Source organism: Lygodium microphyllum, chromosome 18, assembly GCF_053477565.2.
Source record: "Lygodium microphyllum isolate KBCC chromosome 18, Lygodium_microphyllum_v1.1.10, whole genome shotgun sequence".
NCBI classification, from domain to species: Eukaryota; Viridiplantae; Streptophyta; class Polypodiopsida; order Schizaeales; family Lygodiaceae; genus Lygodium; species Lygodium microphyllum.
In genome coordinates, this window is record NC_141152.1 from 6115579 (window position 1) to 6136056 (window position 20478).

General features: G+C 41.8%; 1 protein-coding gene across 3 annotated transcripts in view; it reads right to left on the reverse strand.

Moving 5' to 3' along the window:
• The window catches only part of LOC148020540 (proteasome activator subunit 4-like), a 127629-nt gene extending 107767 nt beyond the window's left edge, over positions 1–19862 (reverse strand). For all 3 annotated transcript variants that reach the window (XM_087698311.1, XM_087698312.1, XM_087698310.1), the window contains exons 1-6: positions 19554–19862; positions 18805–18907; positions 18617–18729; positions 13784–13906; positions 13581–13685; positions 13320–13494 (exon numbers count right to left, since the gene is read on the reverse strand). In XM_087698311.1, the coding sequence (XP_087554437.1) occupies positions 13320–13494; positions 13581–13685; positions 13784–13906; positions 18617–18729; positions 18805–18907; positions 19554–19714 (780 nt within the window). In that variant the 5' untranslated portion in view covers positions 19715–19862. The remainder of the gene's footprint in view (positions 1–13319; positions 13495–13580; positions 13686–13783; positions 13907–18616; positions 18730–18804; positions 18908–19553) is intronic.
• Between the last annotated feature and the right edge of the window lie 616 nt (positions 19863–20478).

Sequence of the window (20478 nt, forward strand, 5' to 3'; positions counted from 1 at the left end):
AATGGGACGGAGGGAGGGAGAAGAAGATAGCAGCAAAGTGAAGAAATTTCTGGAATCTGAAATAATGTTGTCACTTCCCACAACCTTTATTCACCTTCACAGAGAACAAGGGTCCTCAGCTCTAGGGGCACCTCTGCTTTGATACCATAAAAGGCATTAATGGTAGGGTTTGCAAAGAGGAACAAAAAGTGTGTACGGCAAATACTACACAGAACTCATAAACACAAAAAGTAAATGTAATAATGAATTATACAACTTGATACAAGGAGTAAGCCTCATGGTTCCATGTCATTGGGACTGGTAGAGTGGATGACACTGATCAGAGTTTGGGAGATGACTGCACTATCCCCTCTGATCAGGCAGCAGCACACATGGATAAGGATGCTCTATGGAGGGAGCGAAATGCAGTCCTCCATGCAGGGAAATGTTGAATAAGACACCGGGTGATGATGGGCAACAATAGGTGGAGTGCAATGCAAAAGCTGAGGTAATGTAGATAATGATGTAATCTCTCCAAAATGATGGCTGCTGTCAAGCCAAATGCTGGGCAGCCAACTGGATGAGAAAACGCAAAAGTGCTGATGAAGATCTCTCCAAATGAGTGGCTGCAATGAGGTGAGTTCTGGGCAGCCGTTCAGGAGAGAAGCATGCAGATGTGGACTTCTTATGTGGGCAGGTTGCAGCAAAACAGAGGGGCTGAGAATGATGGCAACAGCTCCCTGATCATGTCTGAATGTTGGGCAGGCCAGAATGGGCAGCAAGCGCAAAGAGGCAACTGCTGGAACAGAAAAAGCAGATGGGCAGGACTCCATCCATCTCTGTCATACAGATGCAACCATCTTTTGGTGCTGGAATATGCCTTGTCTCTCAATGAAGCATGCATGAACATTCCATAAATGGCCCTATATTTGAACTCATATAGCTAGATCACATTTATCAAGAAGTCCTATTGACTCGTGTGTCCTGTTAGATATGCTCAATGCCCTACCCTAGTAAGGTGCCACCAATGATCCATGGTGCTAAAAGTTGTAAGGTCCCCCGTTATGAGAAGAGGCCATGTTTAAGCCTGGACATTGGTGGGTCCTAACTTGTATGTCAAATGAGGTCTATGTGATCACATGGCCAGAAGGTGACCATTACGGGTCTAGCCTTTGGGTTAGACAAAGTAGTTAAAGCTGGTAGCAACTCGAGGCACACCGCATCGAATTGTGGGGTAAGGAAGTTATCAGGGACCCCTATTTTGGGTCCGAGGACCACAAAAGTAGCCCTTGGCTAGGGGTAAGGAATATTCCCTAGAATATTCCCTACCCAACTAGTGGAGGTGCATATGGAAGGTCAACAAACACGTGCACATGGAAGGTCAACAAACAAGTGCATATGAAAGGTCATCCATCATGACCCCCTTCACAAGCTATAAAAGGTAAACCCCTTCACAACTTTCATGATCCATCCTTTCATCCCATCAGAGTTATTCCAACTAGCCTTAAGCTCTTCACCTATCTTCTATCTAGATCACCATCTAAGCTTTACATTTAGAAACACACGAGTGGACAAAACCATCTTTGTATTAACTTGTTTGGAGTTAAATAAATTTTTTGTTTTCATCTTATTTGTTGTGTACTCTCTTTCTCTATCTCTTGCTCAAATTCTATTCACTACGCCGTGTAATTTTTACATGGTATCAGAGCCCAAGGGGCTCTAGGGATCAAAGAGTATGTGAGAGGCTAAGGCTTCAATAGCAAGGAGGAGCGGTGTCGACTTCCGCAAACAGTTTTGGTGTATCAAGAAACAATTTTGGAGGCGGTGTTGTTGTATTGGCTATTCAAACACTGAGGATTCGTCCACCAACCTTCAGGGAAGGCAAGTTAGATGGTACAAACTATACTTTGTGGAAGTTTAAAATCACTACAATCCTTGATTCTTATGAGCTCCTTGAGATGGTAGTGGGGACTGAACCAGAACCACAACCGACCCCTGATCCATCAAATTCAACCGTGATGATTCCTTCAAATGCAGATCTTCTATGAGCTTGGAAACGAAGGAGCATAGATGGACTTTGTGCCTTAGTTACAAGCTGTTTTGACAATGTTTTGACTTTGATTCAGCATACAATCAAGGCACTAGAAGCGTGGACTGTATTGAGAAGTCGGTACGAAACACGAAATCAAATAAGGATTCAAAACCTAGAGAATCGACTAGCAACGGAGAAATTTTCTAAAGGAGAGTCGGCAAAAGCATTCATCACTCGAATTAAGAATCTACGCAACCACATGGTCGGCGCTATGATATAAAAGACTCGCAAGGAGCTAACTCGGAGGTGTCTTCGAATATATCCACCAAAGTTTGATGGATGGTAATTGCCCTTAATACTCGAGTGAGAACAAGCTTTGACTTTTGAGGATTTTTGTGCATTATTAATGGAGGAGTTGAGGCTAAAAGCCCAAGAAGGAAGCAGCAATGGAAATGCCACATTCTCCGCCAATGCAAAAGGCAAAGGTGGCCCCTCCACCAAAAATAATGGTAACAAAAAGAATAAGGGTGGCGAGAAGAAATTTCAAGATGAGTGTTTCTACTATAAGAAAAAAGGGCATGCAATTGCAAATTGTCGTGTAAAGAAGGCAGATGAAAAAAATGGTACCCTTAAAAGTAAGGGGAAGGAGACAACCAACACGACTAAAGCAGAGCTAAAATTGTTCATGGCAACGATCGAGAAAGTGTGTTCCTCAACACAAGAAGAATCTACCATTGATTCATGGGTGTTAGATAGTGGTGCATCCCATCACATGACCAACAAGAAAGGTCTATATAGTTCTATGCGACCTCTATAAGAATCCATCATTGTGACAGCTGGAAACAATGCAAAATGCCCTGCTATGGGCACAGATACTATTTCCTTTGTTGCTGCAAACGGTGAAGTCAAAAAGCTTTCAAATGTGTTGTATGTTCCAAAAATTAGGGAAAATCTGTTATCAGTTGTTTACTGCCATAACTAATCTTGGTCATGAAGTGAGATTCAACAATACAAGTGCAGAATTTCTTGACAGTGTTGGCAAAGTTGTTGGCAAAGGACAAAGGAGAAACAACCTGTATGAGCTAAGCGCTCTTACAACTACCATTGGAGTGGGCATAAGTAAGCTTTGGCATGAAAGGTTTGGACACATTGGATTTGCAGTTTTGAAGGAGATACATAAGCAAGGTATGGTTACTTGCCTACCTGCAGTTACTAAATTGAAGGAACCATGTGAAGCTTGTATGATGGACAAGCGACAGAGAAAGGCATTTCCATAAGAAAGCAAGAATAGAGCAAATGCTCCTCTAAAGTTGGTACAAGTTGACTTGTGCGGTAAGTGCTGAGCTAAAATATGCATTACTTGTTGATTAGTCTCTTAAACAGCCCCAAAACACACTAAAAACGCTCTTTTAGAGTAAAATCCAAAAACGGGGAGCGGTTCGAGAGAGTTCAATGAAAACCCTAAAACAGGGAGCAATTCGAGAAAGTTTAGTGGAAACCCTAATTTTTGGAGCGCCCTTCCACATCTATAAATAGACAGGCTGCCCCCATTCAGTAATCATCCTTGTTTGCAGGTTACACCAGCCCACACACCCTCTGCTGCTGTTGGCGCCCAGTTTCCAACCTGCAGCCCGCCTCCATCTGCTGTCCAGCCATCATCGACTGCAGCCACATCATCTTCAGCCTGTCCATTGATGTAGGCGACAGCTCTCAGTTGTCGGCAACTGCTTCAAACTGTCCCAAACTGCTATTCAGCCTATTGTCCATCATCTCCAAGGTCAGTCAGTCTGCGCTTTCAGCATTGCAGGCCCTAACACTCTCAAATACTGTTTCAACCTGCTGTTTATGTGAGATCAGAGGATCGAGGTACAGCTGGGATTCAGTAGACATTGTGAGAGTGAGAGACAGAGTTGAAGCATGATACCCAAGAGAATAGACTGAACGAGTGTAACTTAAAAGTACAAAGTACAACCCTTAAACCTTAGGGTTGTAGGGGGTGTTCACACCCGACACACACTAAGTGCCCAAATGTGTGTAACATAAGCACATAAGTACATACGACAATAAGACAATAAGTATGGGGGAAAAAACCTCTCCTACCGAGAGTAAAAAGTGCCCCAGTGTCCTACTGATCACCGACACTCCCATATGAGCGTAGGCGTAAATAAGGCGTGAGTCAAATACCCAACAAACCCCCCTGGAGTGAAGAGTGATCAAGAGTACAAGGATCATCCGCCACCAAAGGATATCAAATTTAAAGCATCTCGAAATGCTTCAAATTTGTCACGAGGAGGAGCTTTGGTGAAGATGTCTGCTACATTACTGGTGGTAGGACAATAGACAAGGCTAATATCACCTGCATGTAGCCTCTCTCTGACAAAGTGATAGCGAATCTCAATGTGTTTCGTGCGAGCATGAAACACTGGGTTCCGTGCCACTGCAATGGCACTCTGACTGTCAGTGAACAAAGGAGTAGACTCAGTAACAGATACATCCAAATCAGCTAGCAAGCGTCTAAGCCATACGCATTCAACTGTGGTAGTGAAAGCTGCCTTGTATTCAGCTTCACATGACGATGTGGCAACAGTGGATTGTTTCTTGCTAAGCCAAGAAATGCAAGAAGAGCCAAGAAAGAAACGATTGCCACTAGTGGAGTGACGTATATCATAATCACCAGCCCAATCAGAATCACTGTAAGCATGTAACTGCAGTGGTCCCCCCTTGGCATAAAGCAACCCAAGAGAACGAGTACCCTGCAAGTAGCGAAAAACACGCTTGACAGCTTGCCAATGTGACATACGTGGCTAATGCATATACCTACTCAAAGCTGAAACTGCAAACTGTATGTCCGGCCTAGTATTGCATAGATAGATAAGACATCCAACTGTCTGCAGGAGCATATGTATGTATATCAAACAAATCACTGTCATCATGTAATGACAGTTTCAGTCCAGGTTCCATGGGAGTACAAACTGGCTTGCAATCCTGTAAGCCAAACTTCTCAAGAAGCTGCCCAATATACCTTGACTGTGATAACCCAATACCTCGAGCATTATGTATGAACTGGATGCCCAAGTAGTAATGCAAAACTCCCAAGTCAGACATGTCAAAAGTTTGCTGCAAATTTTGTTTGAATGCTGAAATCTGATCAGCATGTGTTCCAGTGAGCAAAAGGTCATCAACATAAAGACATAAAATCAGCATAGATCCCCCTTCTTTACATACGTAAAGGGTAGACTCAGATAAGCTGTTTAGAAACGCCTGACCAAGCAAGAAAGCATCTATTTTTTCATACCAAGCTCTAGGAGTTTGTTTCAAACCATATAGTGCCTTTTTGAGCTTGCATACCAAATGTTCTAAGCCTTCAACTGCAAAACCAATGGGCTGCTGTACATAAACTTCCTCCTGAAGTTCCCCATGTAAAAATGCAGTCTTGATATCTAGCTGATGTACTGTCCAACCATAATGTGCAGCCAAAGCAATCATAGACCTAATGGTCGTCATACGGGAAGTAGGAGCAAATGTCTCCTCATAATCAATGCCCTTTTTCTGTGCGTAGCCTTTAGCTACCAACCGTGCCTTGTATTTATCAATGGATCCATCTGCTTTTCTTTTCAATTTGTAGACCCATTTCGTTCCAATGGCTTTCTTCCCAAATGGCAAGGACACCAAATCCCAAGTTTGATTCTTAGTAATAGAATCTAATTCAGCTTGCATGGCTGCCATCCAATGTACACTGTGTTGTGCATCCTCATAACATTCAAGCTCTTCATTATCAAAAGTACTTGCTGCCATAATAAACTCCATGGTATGTGCTGAATCATGCAAACGAGTTTGCCTTCTAGTACAACCAGCCATGGGTGCATCCAAAGGACTATCTTGCATAGTCTGCAAATACCATCTAGGTAACTGTCTAGCATCCTGACTGTATGCAAGCTCTTGCTGAATTTCAGTGTCAGTATGATGCTGAATATTTCGATCAGCCAATGGCTGAATTTCTGCACTTTCCATAGGAGCATCTGGCTGAACATTAGGTTCATTTTCTGAACCTCCAGCTGAATCACCAAAAGTAATGGGCAGCAGCCCTTCAAAAACATCACGGGCAGCCTGATATGTGTCCAAACCAGCCAAGGATAATTCTGGTTTTTCATCAAAAACAACATTCCTGCTGACAAAAACCTTCTTCGTAACGGGATCATAGAGTCTATAGCCTTTGCTCTCATTGCTATATCCCATAAAAATGCACTTAACAGCCTTGTTGTCCAATTTTTTTCTAAGTACCTGTGGAATATGGGCATAGGCAAGACACCCAAAGGTACGAAAGTGACCAACAGAAGGTTTACGGCTGTTCCAAGCCTCAAATGGTGTGATGGTCTTCAAGGCTTTGGTAGGGCATCTGTTCAAAATATGGCAAGCACACATGACTGCTTCCATCCAAAAACTACGAGGCAAGCTCTTTGCCTTCAGCATACATCTGGCCATCTCCATGAGTGACCGATTCTTCCTCTCTGCTACCCCATTCTGCTGTGGAGTATAAGCTGTAGTATACTGATGGACTATGCCCTTCTGCTGCAAAAAAGAATTCAATATAGAGGACATGTATTCCCCCCCTCGGTCCGAACGGAGAGTCTTAATCTTGCAGCCAAACTGATTTTCAACAAGTGCACTGAAAGCCAAAAATGCATCATACACTTCTGACTTCTTTTTCAAACAGTAGACCCAACAAAAACGTGTAAAGTCATCAATGAATGTCACAAGATAATAACAACCACCCAATGACATGGTCTGCATAGGCCCACAAACATCTGAATGCACCAACTGCAATCTGGTTGTTGCTCTGAAAGTAGCATCACGAGGAAATGAGAACCGATGCATTTTCCCCAAAATGCATCCCTCGCATAAGTGCTCAGGAGGTCTCTCCAAGAGAGGTAAGCCATCCAGCATCTGAGTACGCTGCAAGAGCATCAAGCTGCCAAAGTTTACATGCCCCAAACGAGCATGCCATAACTCTGCCTGTATCATAGCAGGAGTAAGAGTGGATGTCAAGTATCCTGACTGATCTACTGAAAAAGCATCCAACTCATATAAACCATGACACAAAGATCCTGTCAAGACCAAAGTCATGCATTCTTTTTCTCTAACCATGCAACGGTCATCATCAAAGGTGACCTGCAAACCACAACGTGCCAAAGAAGAAATAGAAAGCAAATTCTTCTTGATTCCAGGCACAAACAAAGCATCCTACAGGCGGAGAATAGAGCCATCAATGGCTGTGAGCTGAATCTCCCCAATACCACGAACAAGGTATGATACATTATTGGCACACTGTACCGATTTCCCAACGGGAGGTGCACTAACTGAAGGAAACAAATCTCTGCGAGATGTAATATGTCTAGAAACACCACTGTCAAAGAACCAAGTGTCAGCATCCTCTGTAGAGCTAAGTGCTCTATCGGCCCAAGAGATGTCATAACTGCAAGTGTAAAAACAATAGTCCCTGTCCACAACAAAGGACGCGGACTCACTAGCAGTCGAAGGAGTAGTAGAAACAGACATTCTTGACTCCTTCTCTTTGGCAATGCGCTTCCTGCACTCAGTGATATAGTGGCCGAGCTTCTTACAATAATGACATTTTCCTTTCTTTGCTTGCGTCCCCCCTTGTGACTGATTCTGCGATGTGCCTGAAGTGCCAGAACTCTGTGGAGCATTTTTCACCTTGCTGTTCTTGCCTTTCTGTCTTGCCACAAAAGCCTGCTCAGAGACTATAGCATCCACACCACTATTTTTCCGTGTTTGCTCCTCCTCTAGAAGCAAACTAACCAGCTGAATAAAAGTGAGTGGGTGCTCAGCAATTCTCATGGTGAGGTTCAATGCAGTATGAAAAGACAAGTACGAAGGAGATAAGGAATTCAAGGTGGTGGATGTCAACTGTGCATCCGAAAAATACTCATCTACATTCATGAGCTGCTCCCTCAAGTCCTGAATCTTATTTAAGTGACCCTGCATAGAATCACCTTCATGCATCTTCAGAGTTTCCAACTCTTTCTTCAAGAAAGAGTTCCAAGTCTCATTCTTTCCTGCAAACATATGCTCCAAAGTCAGCGATGCATCTCGTGAAGAAGATGCCGAACGGATATGAGGTATGATGGACCGCTGAACTGCTAGAGCAATCAGCGACGACAAGGCCTGTGCATCACGTGTATCCCAAGCTTTTTGAGCTGCAGTTCTTGGAGGAAGTGGCTGAGGTGGAGTGGGCTGAGGTCCCCGTTGTCCACGCGCGCCATGGGGAGGAGGAGTAATGGGAGCTACAACTCCCGGTCGAGTTTCCTCTCCACTGACATAATCCCATAAATTCTTGGCCACTTATACATTCTTCATCATGAATGACCAAAGGGAATAGTTGTTTCCGTCCAGTCTATCTTCCTTGGATACATACGTAAAGACATCACCTCCCTGATTTGCCATGATGACAAATTTCCAAAGACAAAATGAGCAATGTCAAAGCAGTATGAATTGGAAACCTGCAAATTTCCAGAAATTGCAGCAAACACGTTTCTGCAATTAATGTGCAAGGGCGTACTTTGTCAGAAAACTGTCTTTTAATGCACGCTTCCCAAGGTGCAAACAGTGCACTGCAACACTGTTATCTCAAAATCCCCAAAATTTTTGCCAAAATTTCTGTCAAAACAGTCTTTCTGTGACTGTACCAGCAGTTCGAATGCAACTGTCCATAAAATACACAAAAGCCCCAAAATTTTTGATGATCCAGTCCAGAAATTTGCACGAAATTTATCCCCCACTTGTTTTGTGCTTGCCACGTGTGAACCTCCTCTTCCAGAACTGTGTTCTGGGCTGAAATTTAAAAAAAATTGTTTAAAATTTTACCTGACGTGGAGCAGGCTGGCGAGCAGAGGCAGCTCCCTGGTCAAACATGCAAACGAAACGCAGTTGCTGACGTGGACACGTCAGATTGCGGGCGGGCAGGTTAGTTGCGTGGTAGGTCGTCTGGCGGGTGGACTGCGCGTGTTGTGTGGCAGGTCGTCGAGCAGGCGGACTGTCTGACGTGATGCTGCTGACGTGGACGACAGGCGGCGCAGGACAGTCTGACGAAAGTCATGTGGGCGTAGAGTCGAGCCAGCTGGCGACAGACGGATCTCAGTCAACGTAGCTAGCGCCTGGGTTGACGAGAGCAGCGCTGACGAACAGCGCCAGGTGGAGCTGCGCTGGCGGGCTGTAACGCTGGTAGAATGACTACGAGGTGGCGCTGGACTGCTGACGAGACTGACAGCTGACGAGACTGACGACGGGCTGGAGACAGGTTGCGTGGAGCTGTACGCCAGCGGCCTGGAGCAGGACTGGCGTGGGCTGCAGGCTGCAGACTTGCACACTGCAGGCAGAAGCTGAGTTCAGAGCTCAGCTCTGATACCAAATGTGAGATCACAGGATCGAGGTACAGCTGGGATTCAGTAGACAGTGTGAGAGTGAGAAACAGAGTTGAAGCACGACACCCAAGAGAATAGACTGAATGAGTGTAACTTGAAAGTACAAAGTACAATCCTTAAACCTTAGGGTTGTAGGGGGTGTTCACACCCGACACACACTAAGTGCCCAAATGTGTGTAACATAAGCACATAAGTACATACGACAATAAGACAATAAGTCTGGGGGAAAAAACCTCTCCTACCGAGAGTAAAAAGTGCCCCAGTGCCCTACTGATCACCGACACTCCCATATGAGCGTAGGCGTAAGTAAGGCGTGAGTCAAATACCCAACAGTTTACAGCAAACTGTGCACAGTTTCCAGCCCCCCCGATCGGTGGTACATTGCTGCGTTTACTAGTTTCCAGCCTCCAGACTGCTATGTTTTGGTGACCAGCCTGCTACCATTCACTATTCAGCACTCCTACACTTCAACTAGTAGTCACAGACTTGGGATCCGTCTTCAATGGACGTCACACTCTGACATTGCTCTGCCCTTGAGCACACTGTACACTCTTACATTCATTTACAGCATTCATTCACTTTAGAGTTGTGTTCTCTCTCTCCCTTCTTCTGTTTGTGTTTGAGTTTTGAGTTTTGCGTTTAGGGTTTGAGTTTTGAGTTTTGCGTTTAGGATTTGAGTTTTGCCCTCTGTGTCTATGTCTATGTCTATGTCTTTGTGTTTCTATCGTGGTCGTACACTCTGTGTGTCCTCAGTGCCAACCCTAGCAGTCTTCTTAACAGTAAGATGCCTACACAGACCTTGGGAGGATCTTCTTGTTTCATGTTAATTGTCGACAACTACAGTAGGAAGATATGGGTGTGCTTCCTTCGTGATAAGGCTCAAGCTTTTGGTAAGTTTAAAGAATGGCTAAAACTTACTAAGAATGAAACAAGGAAAAGTGTAAAGAAATTTAGAACATATGGTAGTGGTGAGTTCAACTCAAAGGAGTTTGAAGACTTTTGCGAGAGCAAAGGAGTGGAGTCAATTAACGCCTCATACACCTCAACAAAACGGTATTGTGGAACGCACGAATCGCACCATTGTGGAGATGGCAAGGTGCATGCTAAAAGGTAAGGGATTACCAAACCATTTTTTAGCCAAAGCTATAAATACTGCAATCGACATTCTCAATTGGAGCCACACAAAGTCTCTCAAGGGAAAAACAACTCATGAGGCTTACACTAGTAAGAGACCATCTGTCTCACATTTCAGAACTTTTAGATGTGAATACTATGCACATGTTCCTAATGAGAAAAGAAACAAGTTAAAACCAAAAAGCAGAAAATGTATCTTCTTGGGTTATAGTGATAAGCAGAAGGCTTACAAATTGTATGACCAAGAGACAAAGAAGATCATAGCAAGTGATCTGGTGTTCAAGGAGCAGCCACATACAGTAGAGGAGGAGAAAGCAAGTTCTTCCACTTTATCATCAAGCAAAGAAGTAATCCACTATGAGCCTATCCCAAGAGCTACTCCTATCCTTAAGGAAAAGGAATAATCATCTTCAAATGATGAAGAGAAGGTTCACCAACCTGACATCACACCACCGGAAAAGCCATTGCCACGATGGGTAAAGCAATTCTATGACCAAAATAATTCTATGCACACATCTGTTGAGGAAAAGGCAAATGGACCAAGGAGGTCTCAGAGAATAGAGTAAAAAAGGCCTTCTACTCACATAGTCAATATGGCCTTGATGGTTGAGATTATGAAAGAACTAGAGAGCCAGCTGACTTGGTAGAAGCACTTACACATCCAGCATGGAAGGTAGCTATGTAAGCTGAGTATGACAACATAATGAAAAATGACACTTGGGAGCTAGTGGATTGGCCACCAAAGAGAAAGGTTATTGGCACCAAGTGGGTCTGGAAGGTTAAGTACAAGGTTGATGGAACCTTACAAAAGTACAAAGCCAGACTAGTTGCACAAGGATTTTCACAAGTTGAAGGGTTTGATTTTCAAGATTCATTTGCTCCAACTGCCAAAATGACCACTATTCGCACAATACTTGCAGTGGCTGCCCACAATAAGTGGCCAATTTACCAAATGGATGTTAAATCAACATCCTTGAATGGTGACCTCAAGGAGGAGGTGTACATGGTCCAGCCATCAAGGTTTGAGGCCCCACATTCTGAGAGCAAAGTGTGTAAGCTGAAGAAGGTATTGTATGGGCTGAAACAAGCCCCTTGAGCATGGTACCAACGGATAGATAAGTTCTTTTTAAGCTTAAACTTCAAAAGATGTGTCTCAAACACTAACTTATACGTCCACAGGGATGGTGAAAAGTCTGTAGTTATTGTCCTATATGTGGACGACCTTCTTACTACACGTAACTATGAAGATATAATCAACCAAACTCAAAAGGCTTTAAACTCTGAGTTTGAAATGACAGACTTGGGCTTGTTGCACTATTATTTGGGGATTGAAGTCTGGCAAGAGCCAAGAAAGATCTTCATCTCTTAGAAAAAGTATGCATGGGAGATCTTGAAAGCATTTGGTATGACTAAATACAAGGAGATAGCTATACCTATAGAGGCCAATGCAAAGTTATCCGTTAAGGATACATTAGCACTAGTAGACATTGGGAGGTATGGGAGATTGGTCAACAGCTTGATCCACTTGTGCAACACTAGGCCAAATATTAGTTTTGCTCCTGGAGTTTCGAGCAAGTTCTCAAATAAACCTCGTGAGAGTCATTGGAAGCCTAGGATGTGAGTGCTCGGATACTTGAAGGAACTCTTGACTATCATATCACATACAGTTCCAGTACTTCCCTTGTGGGGTACTCTGCCTCAAATTGGGCAAGAAATTGATTCCAAAAAGTCAATTTTTGGTTTTTTTTTTTTTCTTTAAGTTCAAGAATTTTCTCTTGGATCAATAAGAAGCAACCAACAGTGGCATTGTCTTCTACTGAAGTAAAGTACAAGGCAACTTGTTTTGCTACATGTGAAGCAATAAGGTTAAGGAGGATCTTATGGCATATGGGAGTGCAGAATGAAGACCCGACTGTACTAAGGTGTAACAATCTGAGTTGCATCGCCATTGCCAAGAATCCAGTGTTTTATGCACGCACAAAATATATAGAGATCCAGTATCACTATATACGTGATTTGATCGAGGATGGGATAATGGAGCTAATCTACTATTCAACAAAGGAGAATGGAGTAGATATCTTCACCAAAGCACTCTTGAAGGATCTATCTCTTGCTCAAATTCTATTTGCTGCACTGTGTAATTTTTACATGTCCAAATCATCTATTTCCCTAATGCTTTTGTGTAAGATGAAAATCTTCATTTATGTTTTTGAGAGCTGCATGACACGACTATGAACATGACCGGAAATACACCTTGGCCAACATGAAGGTGATAACGTGGTCCAAGGTTTGACTAAGAGCATTGTTCCTAGCACTCTTGTACTTCTGGAGGAGGAGACCATAACTCTCATAGTTCCTGATAATCAGTGCCTTCTTACTTTGTGTCATTGGCATACTAAGCATATCTTCCCTTCAGAGTATGGTAAGGTGGCATTTTTTTCAAAGTATGGTGAGGTGGCCTTTTTTTTTCTTTCATAACCATTCATGCTGCTAGTATTTCAGTAACCTTTAGTAGTTGTTCTCGGGATGGTTGACAATTTTCCAGCCCTAATAATAATGACACATGATTTTAAGATCCAGAAAAATTCAAAGTAGAGTTTTATTTGGCCTACTGAGCTGAAATACAACAATGAAAAAATGTATTTTAAAAACTCAAAGCAAGCAAACGCTGTAGAAGAAGTGATGCACATGTCAAAAGACTTGAATAGAGGGAAGACAACTACAATACATACCTCAAAAGACCTTAAACAATGGGAAAACAAAGATTCCACATGTTTTTCCAAGATTAATTTGGGCATTCTCAAGTGATTTTTTATGCATCGTCCTACTAACGATGCCCATTGCAGATCCCAATGTGAACAATTTGGGATTCCACCCCATATAACCAGACACTCTGTGAACCATTCACTGAAACAGAAGATAAGTAAATTTATTTGAACAATATTCAGTTGAGATATGCTACTTAAACCTTCTCATCTTTTCAATTATATCACCTGGTGAAAAAATCTGGATCTACGTCTCCATTTGTAGGTAAGAACAATGAAATAAATCCAGCTCCTTCCAGTGATGCATTATGTGATAAATCATCCAAGAAAGGTCTGTCTCATAAAAATCAAAATATCTCTGAAACTTTGTAATCTTTAAAGTCTAAAAGTGATTCTTTACAATATGCAACTACATAACCATGTGCAAATACCTGAACTCTGTCCATATCTCCACTGCTGAGCTTTTGGGGAAAAACTGCCTGCAATTTCTTATGATTTTGTAGATGCTCCTAACTTGAGACCCTTTTAGGAGCACACCCTCAAGAGCACTCTGTCTGAAACAACAGAACTCAAATGATTAATATAAACACCTCAATGGAACATACAATTTAATTATGTAAGACCTTTAAAACGTTTACAAAACTGCAGATTAAAAGGATTTGGACGGAGGACATAAACCAGAACTTCTTAGGATACTTCAAATAGACGGTAAAAGATCGTCACACACAAGGAGGGGCCATTGTAACTCCACAAGAAACAAACTTAGTGTTTTTGCAGCTCAAAAAAGAGTTCTCCATCCCAGAGGACCAGTAGAAGCACCAGCTCTTGGAACAAACTAATGCATGGACTCGCCAGCCTCTACTTTGTGTAAAAGGCCAAGGAGAATGGAAGAAATTGTCATATAGATAATGCTGAAAATGGGATTAGAAGGTTGCAACTTGGCGAAACTTGCCCATGCAAGTGGAAAAAACGTTTTTAAGGACTGGTGGAAGTTTATTCCAACCATTGTGAGAGAGAAAGAGGCTGTTAGAGAGCAAGAGGATACTGCCGATGTGATTTGCAACCACCAAGGACCATTCCTACAGCACATGACAGGAGTTTGGAGCCCTCCAAGAGTAGGTGACAGCAACCCAAGGTCCTTCAGGTGCAATTGACAATATACAAGAGGAAGCAATAGTCTTTCTAGAGGTCCTAAGCTATAGACGATAACTTCCATGGTTGTTTAAGCAGGGCAGCAGCAATTTTTCATCATTTCTCGCAATGAAACTCTGAAATTTCTCTCTACAGTATTCTCTCTCATCCCTAGCCATGTCTCAAGTTATCTCAGCAGAATCCAACCATTTGAGTCATTAGAGGTGGAGATATTGGAAAATCTCTGTTGTGAACCCTAATTTACAACAAATATTGGGCTTGACAACCACCTCAAGAAGCGTGCTCAAAATTAAGGGCCTAAGACTTGAATTCCAACAGATAAATTTGAGGAATTTCAAGGAGTTTCAAGAGGCTAGCCAACCAATAGCAGATTTGGGGCTGAATTTGTCTTTCAAGAAGCAAGGTGAAGGCCAATCCCTGAGCAAACCAAGGGACAAATTGGTTTGAAGGCCTACAGCTTGGTTTTAATAACAACTGGCACTTGGATTAGTGGTGGAGGTCAAAGGATCTCAATTGTACTCCATCCATTCGCAATACCCAAGCAAACCAAGGGACAAATTGGTTTGAAGGCCTACAGCTTGGTTTTGATAACAACTAGCACTTGGATTAGTGGTGGAGGTCAGAGAATCTCAATTGTACTCCATCCATTCGAAATAAAAGTTAAAGAAATACCGCAAGGGACACCAATTATGGACCCAACAAGCTATCTATTTTCCAAGATTGAAGTGGTAGAGTGTGCATTTCAATTTATGTGAATTACTACTTGGCGTAATTAGTGTTAAATCAGGTTACTACCACCCTATCTAAAAAGAAAGGCTAGTTTCAAGGTTCCATTGCCGTGATACCATCAATTCCCTTAAATTGGTGGGCCCGAGGCACCTAATTGAAGGTCAAAAGCTTTGCTCTAGTGCTCAAATTGTATTCAGCTGAGCATTACAGTGAAAATGCCTTCAGATAGTGAGATGGGATCAAGTAGGGATGATGCCTCTCAATCTGAAAATTCACAGAGTGTTGGGGGAGGAAAGCCCCAAAAAGCAATGCCTTATCTTGGACAAGATATACAACATGGACAGCAAGTTGATAATGTTGGTCTATACCAAAATGTGGGTCCTTCTAGGTCTCTTGAAGTTGATGACCCGCAAGAGGAAGAAGAATTTCATTACCAATTTAAAGATCAATGGAGGACAGTAGCTAAAATGTTTATGCAATTGACAAATGATCCTCCATTCATATGCTTTTAGAACCCCTTGAAGGAGGGCAGCAAAAGCAAGAGAAGAAAATAGTCTTCAAGAGCTTTGGGATAGCAAGATGCACCGAAGCAAGAGCCAATACAGCAACATGTTCTTTCAAATGTGGGTATTGAGCATAAGCAAATGATGCTAGTGGGGAAATTGATGCATATACAAGGCCAACTTGGAAGTGCCAATCCAATGGGTTTTGGACAGCAAGGCATCCATGCAATGATGGGGCAACCATGGTACTTTGGTGGTGACACTAGTTTCCATATTATGGTGGATCAAGGACCACATACGAGAATGTATGGCACATTTCCTTATGGTATGCAACAACCAATGCATGGTATGCAAGGCCAAATGTATCTGGGTATGGCTGGTAATATGCAAAACCCCATGCATAGCAATGTTGACATGATGTTGGGGCACAAGGTCGCAAGTTTGGCAAAGTATATATGCAACCCACTATGTTTGGGACTCATGGTATTGATGTTGATCATGCAAACGCTCTGTATAGTGCTAGTCATGAGGCAAAATACAACTAGTAATGCCTACATGAGGAAAAATGCAGCTGGTAATGCATGCAATGTATAGGAAAATGCATTTTGGTATGGCTGGTAGTATGCAAAGTCACATTGCAATGGTCCAAAGAATACGAATAAGAATGTTACCTAATGCATCTCGTACTCCTAGCATGTTAGATACACATGAGGGGCTAGTCTATTGGATGCAATGTTACATATTAGTTAAGTTGGAATTGTAGCAATGTGAAAGTATAAAGCATCACAAAGCTCAAGAGGGAAAAAGGCCTAGAACCTAGTGGAGGTCTTGAGGCAAGCAAAATTAGAGGTAAAGTTTCCATGTGCTTCTTGGTGAAGTTTCAACATTGTTTCACCTATGAAAAAATGCAACTAAATGAAGGGTGACCTAGCAAATCATCCTCAGTGATGCGCTTTACTTTGATGTGTTTCAATTAGAGCCGATTTTGGTTTGGGCTCATTTAAGCAGAGCACAAAAGGTCCAGAGTATCGCCTAATGCTTAAGGGGGAGGTTGCACCTCCACTCCCCTAGCGTTGGATAGCTCGATTATGTACTGGATCTCGAACGTACATAGTTTGCATCCAAGGTATGGTATGTTGACAACAGTATTTCAACCATTGGCATTACTATTCAATATACTAGTCACTGTAGTTGATATACGTATGGTATCTTTTGCACCTAGGCTCTAAAACTATACATTTGCAATATTACTAGCATGTATGGAATACATGGAATGTACATTTGGATGCCATGTACATTTACAAGGCACATATGGGATACATTGATGGTATGCAATGTACATTTGCAAGTGATGCAAGAGAAGTACAATTGCATAAGTTATATTTGGTTTGCAGCCAGCTGATATATGCTTTACATGATTATCATGTGGTACATGATAGCTATGAGGTGTTCTTTATGCTCAGTTTATGCATTACAATGCCTTAGTGGTCAGAATAGTGTTGGATTTTAGCGTGCAGATGCACCCCTTATGGTTCTGACTACGGTTATGATTCATGTGTATGAATCGTAATTAGTAATTGGAATTTCAAAAATGCAGAGGACATTAGCATGGTTAAGTAAACAATACACATGTTGATTGACTACGATGCCAGCATGTATTTCCAGTCGTGGCAACGGATGCTTTGGCACATTGTAGTGCAACCGAGGACAATTGCAAGGATTTCAAAAGGGTGGTCTGTCATGAGGACGTAAAATTTTATTGCTTTCCTTCGTATTTGCTCAATCAAGCAACATATACTACTGTAATGCTCTCAGCCATGTATACAACAAATTGAATCACTATGTTTGTTACATACAAATCAATATAATGAATATTGAATTGTGGATTGATGACACTTGATTGTCTTCAATTCATGCTCCTCCATGGACTCCTCTTTGAAATGCAAATGGACAAGACTCCCTTGTACCATAGACACAGCCTCTAGATAAATTTTATCTATATTGAACATGACACATTTATGACACGATTTGTGTAGCAATGCTCCCTCTACATGATCAGATATATCAAGATGTGGTATCACTTGGTTTCATTGTATGTGGCATATCCCATCACATCCCAAATCTTACTTACCGAGCATGCTGAAAATCACTAGGGAAACTATTTGCTAGTATTTTGAAATTGCTCTAATCTCGTGCCATATAACTTTATAGCACTGGCCTAAACTATTGGTTTTTGAATCTCTTCTAATCTGTAGCATGTATAACTTAGATATCCGATTGCTCTATCTTGCTCATTCATGATAGCATTAATCCAAACTATTGGTTTCCTATCAGCCTTGTCCACAACACATGTTGAATGAATATTCTAAGGTAGTCCAAGTTACAACTATCAATGACAATTGGAAAAGTGCATAACTATGCATCCACACTCGTCATTTCTAAGGAGGCGTTATTTATTGATCCTGTAGATTATGTGCTCGATATGCTTTATAAAACTAATACCAGAATTTCAAAAGTACTCTTACACCCATAGAAGCAGCTAAGGCTGAAAACATCTATAAGCTTTTTGTCAAAAAATGGAATAATCTCAATATAACAAGGCCTATGTGGTATTCATCCACATATCTCTATTGATAATTGTAAATATCTTTGGCTATGGCCAACCATCACATTTTTAGGCACAAGTTATTGCAAAATGAAATGCTATTAATGAACAATCATGCCACAAGCTCCAAGTATGAGGACTCTACTAACACTATTCCCTAAAGCGTGAGATCAATGTAGTGATTATTAAACTTTAATATCCAAATTGATACTTCAACCCCTTTTTTTTTTTACTAATCCTATCTACTATCTACTGGCTCAGAATATGACCATTACCTTCTGAATATAGAGCGCTTCAACAGACCATAAAATGGCCTCCAATCAAGGGTAAGGCTTAGTTTCTTTGCATGTTTCTTCAGAATTCCACTTAAAACTCGACCCCATCTTGCCTATTAAACATAAAAGCATTTATACCAGAACAAATATGCATGTATTATAATGTCGTATCAAGTTAGCAGCCTTACTTGTACATAATAGTTATCTTCGGAGTGGAAAAAAATATCAAGGAGTATCTTTACAAGGAGTTCAACATCCGCTATAGCCAATTCACTCTTTGCCTTCAAAAAACTACAAGAAACATAGTTATAAGCAAAACACTTTGCCAAATTCAAATGAAGCAAGGCAAACAGAAATTGCTCTATGCAAAAATAGCATGATTTTTCGTACATCAAGATCACATTTGATACCGCATGAAACCTAAAACAAATCAAACGTGTAATTGTCCTGCTAACTCCATATATACACCCAACCGAACCTTGATATCCAGGTTTTAGATAGGGTGTGCTAGTTATTGATCAATATAGGTGTTGCGAGTTGTGGTTATTCTTCTCGCAAGAGTCAATGTATTGTTATTGTAATACCTTCAAATAGTTTGATTGTTATACATCTGAAACAGATGTCAAACTTCAAAAGCAAACGCAGGTTAGTTTCATCCCAATTTCCTGCTCCTTCACTTTCACATCGAGCTCGGTCATCTGCCTCGCATGAACGTCCAAACTAAAGCCATTATCAAGTATGGAGTCTTGTAGCCTCCACTCTTGTGTGTGCGCGAGGGGGTACAGCATACAGATACCAGTAGCTGTGCCACTGTACGACCCCCGAATGCCGTCGAGGTATAGAGCATTTGGGTAGGAAAAAGTGCCAAAGGTTGCTGAAAATGATCGAGTCTCTCTCTCTCTCTCTCTCAAATCCATGCATGCCGAGAGTCACTCACTTATTAAAGACGGAGACCCACTTGAGAGTGGCCAGCGCACAGACAGGAGATTCTGGATCCCAGATGCGTTGTAATCGTTGGACAGCCTCCGAGAAAGCCTTGGTTTCGAGAATTGTCTGCTGAGCCACCGGAGGTGGCAACCAGGCGTTGTACACATGCATACTGATCGATCGATATGCTTCCTGGATTCAATATGACCACCGCAGTTACGAAGCTGTCCTATTGACCTTCTTTGTTCTCCTCTCCTCCCTCCCCTCCCAACAGGGCCTCTCTTCTCTTAAATGCTCGAATCCTTGCTTCCCACGTTATTACGTGTGGTTGTTTACTGTGGCCTGTTAGTAATCAAAAAAATCTTCATTTTTTGTAGTCGCGTCATCTTTGATCAAATTTGAGATATAAGCAATTTAGCAAACATGTGCATGTATTTTTAGGATCCATTTATTAGAGTCTAGGGACGTAATTTCGAACTAAAACCTACTCCTTAGAGTAGCTGCACACATAGATTTGTAAGCACAATGGAGTTAAGTTTAATAATGCATGGATGCTTTACTTAACCACACTTAACTTTTGTATCATAACTTTTGGAGTTGATGGAGTACCTCCAAAAATGGACATACTCCATGAACTAGCTACAATTAAATTGATATGGTAATCATTTTCATTGGTAAGTTTTGCATTCTCTCTCGTCTAAATGGCTGTACATAGAGCCTCTCCCCTAGTTGGTGATGGTGCACTTCAAGTTAAGTCTAGAAGAGTGTGGCTATGATATCTTTACTCAAGTTATTACACACCCAAATCAACGGACTTGGGCATGCTCTGAGGCTGCATCCGTTTACGTAGTATTTTACCATTTATCATATTTAAAAAACATATATATATTAATAAAATTAAAAACCACATCGCTCACTTGATCGCACTTGTCCTC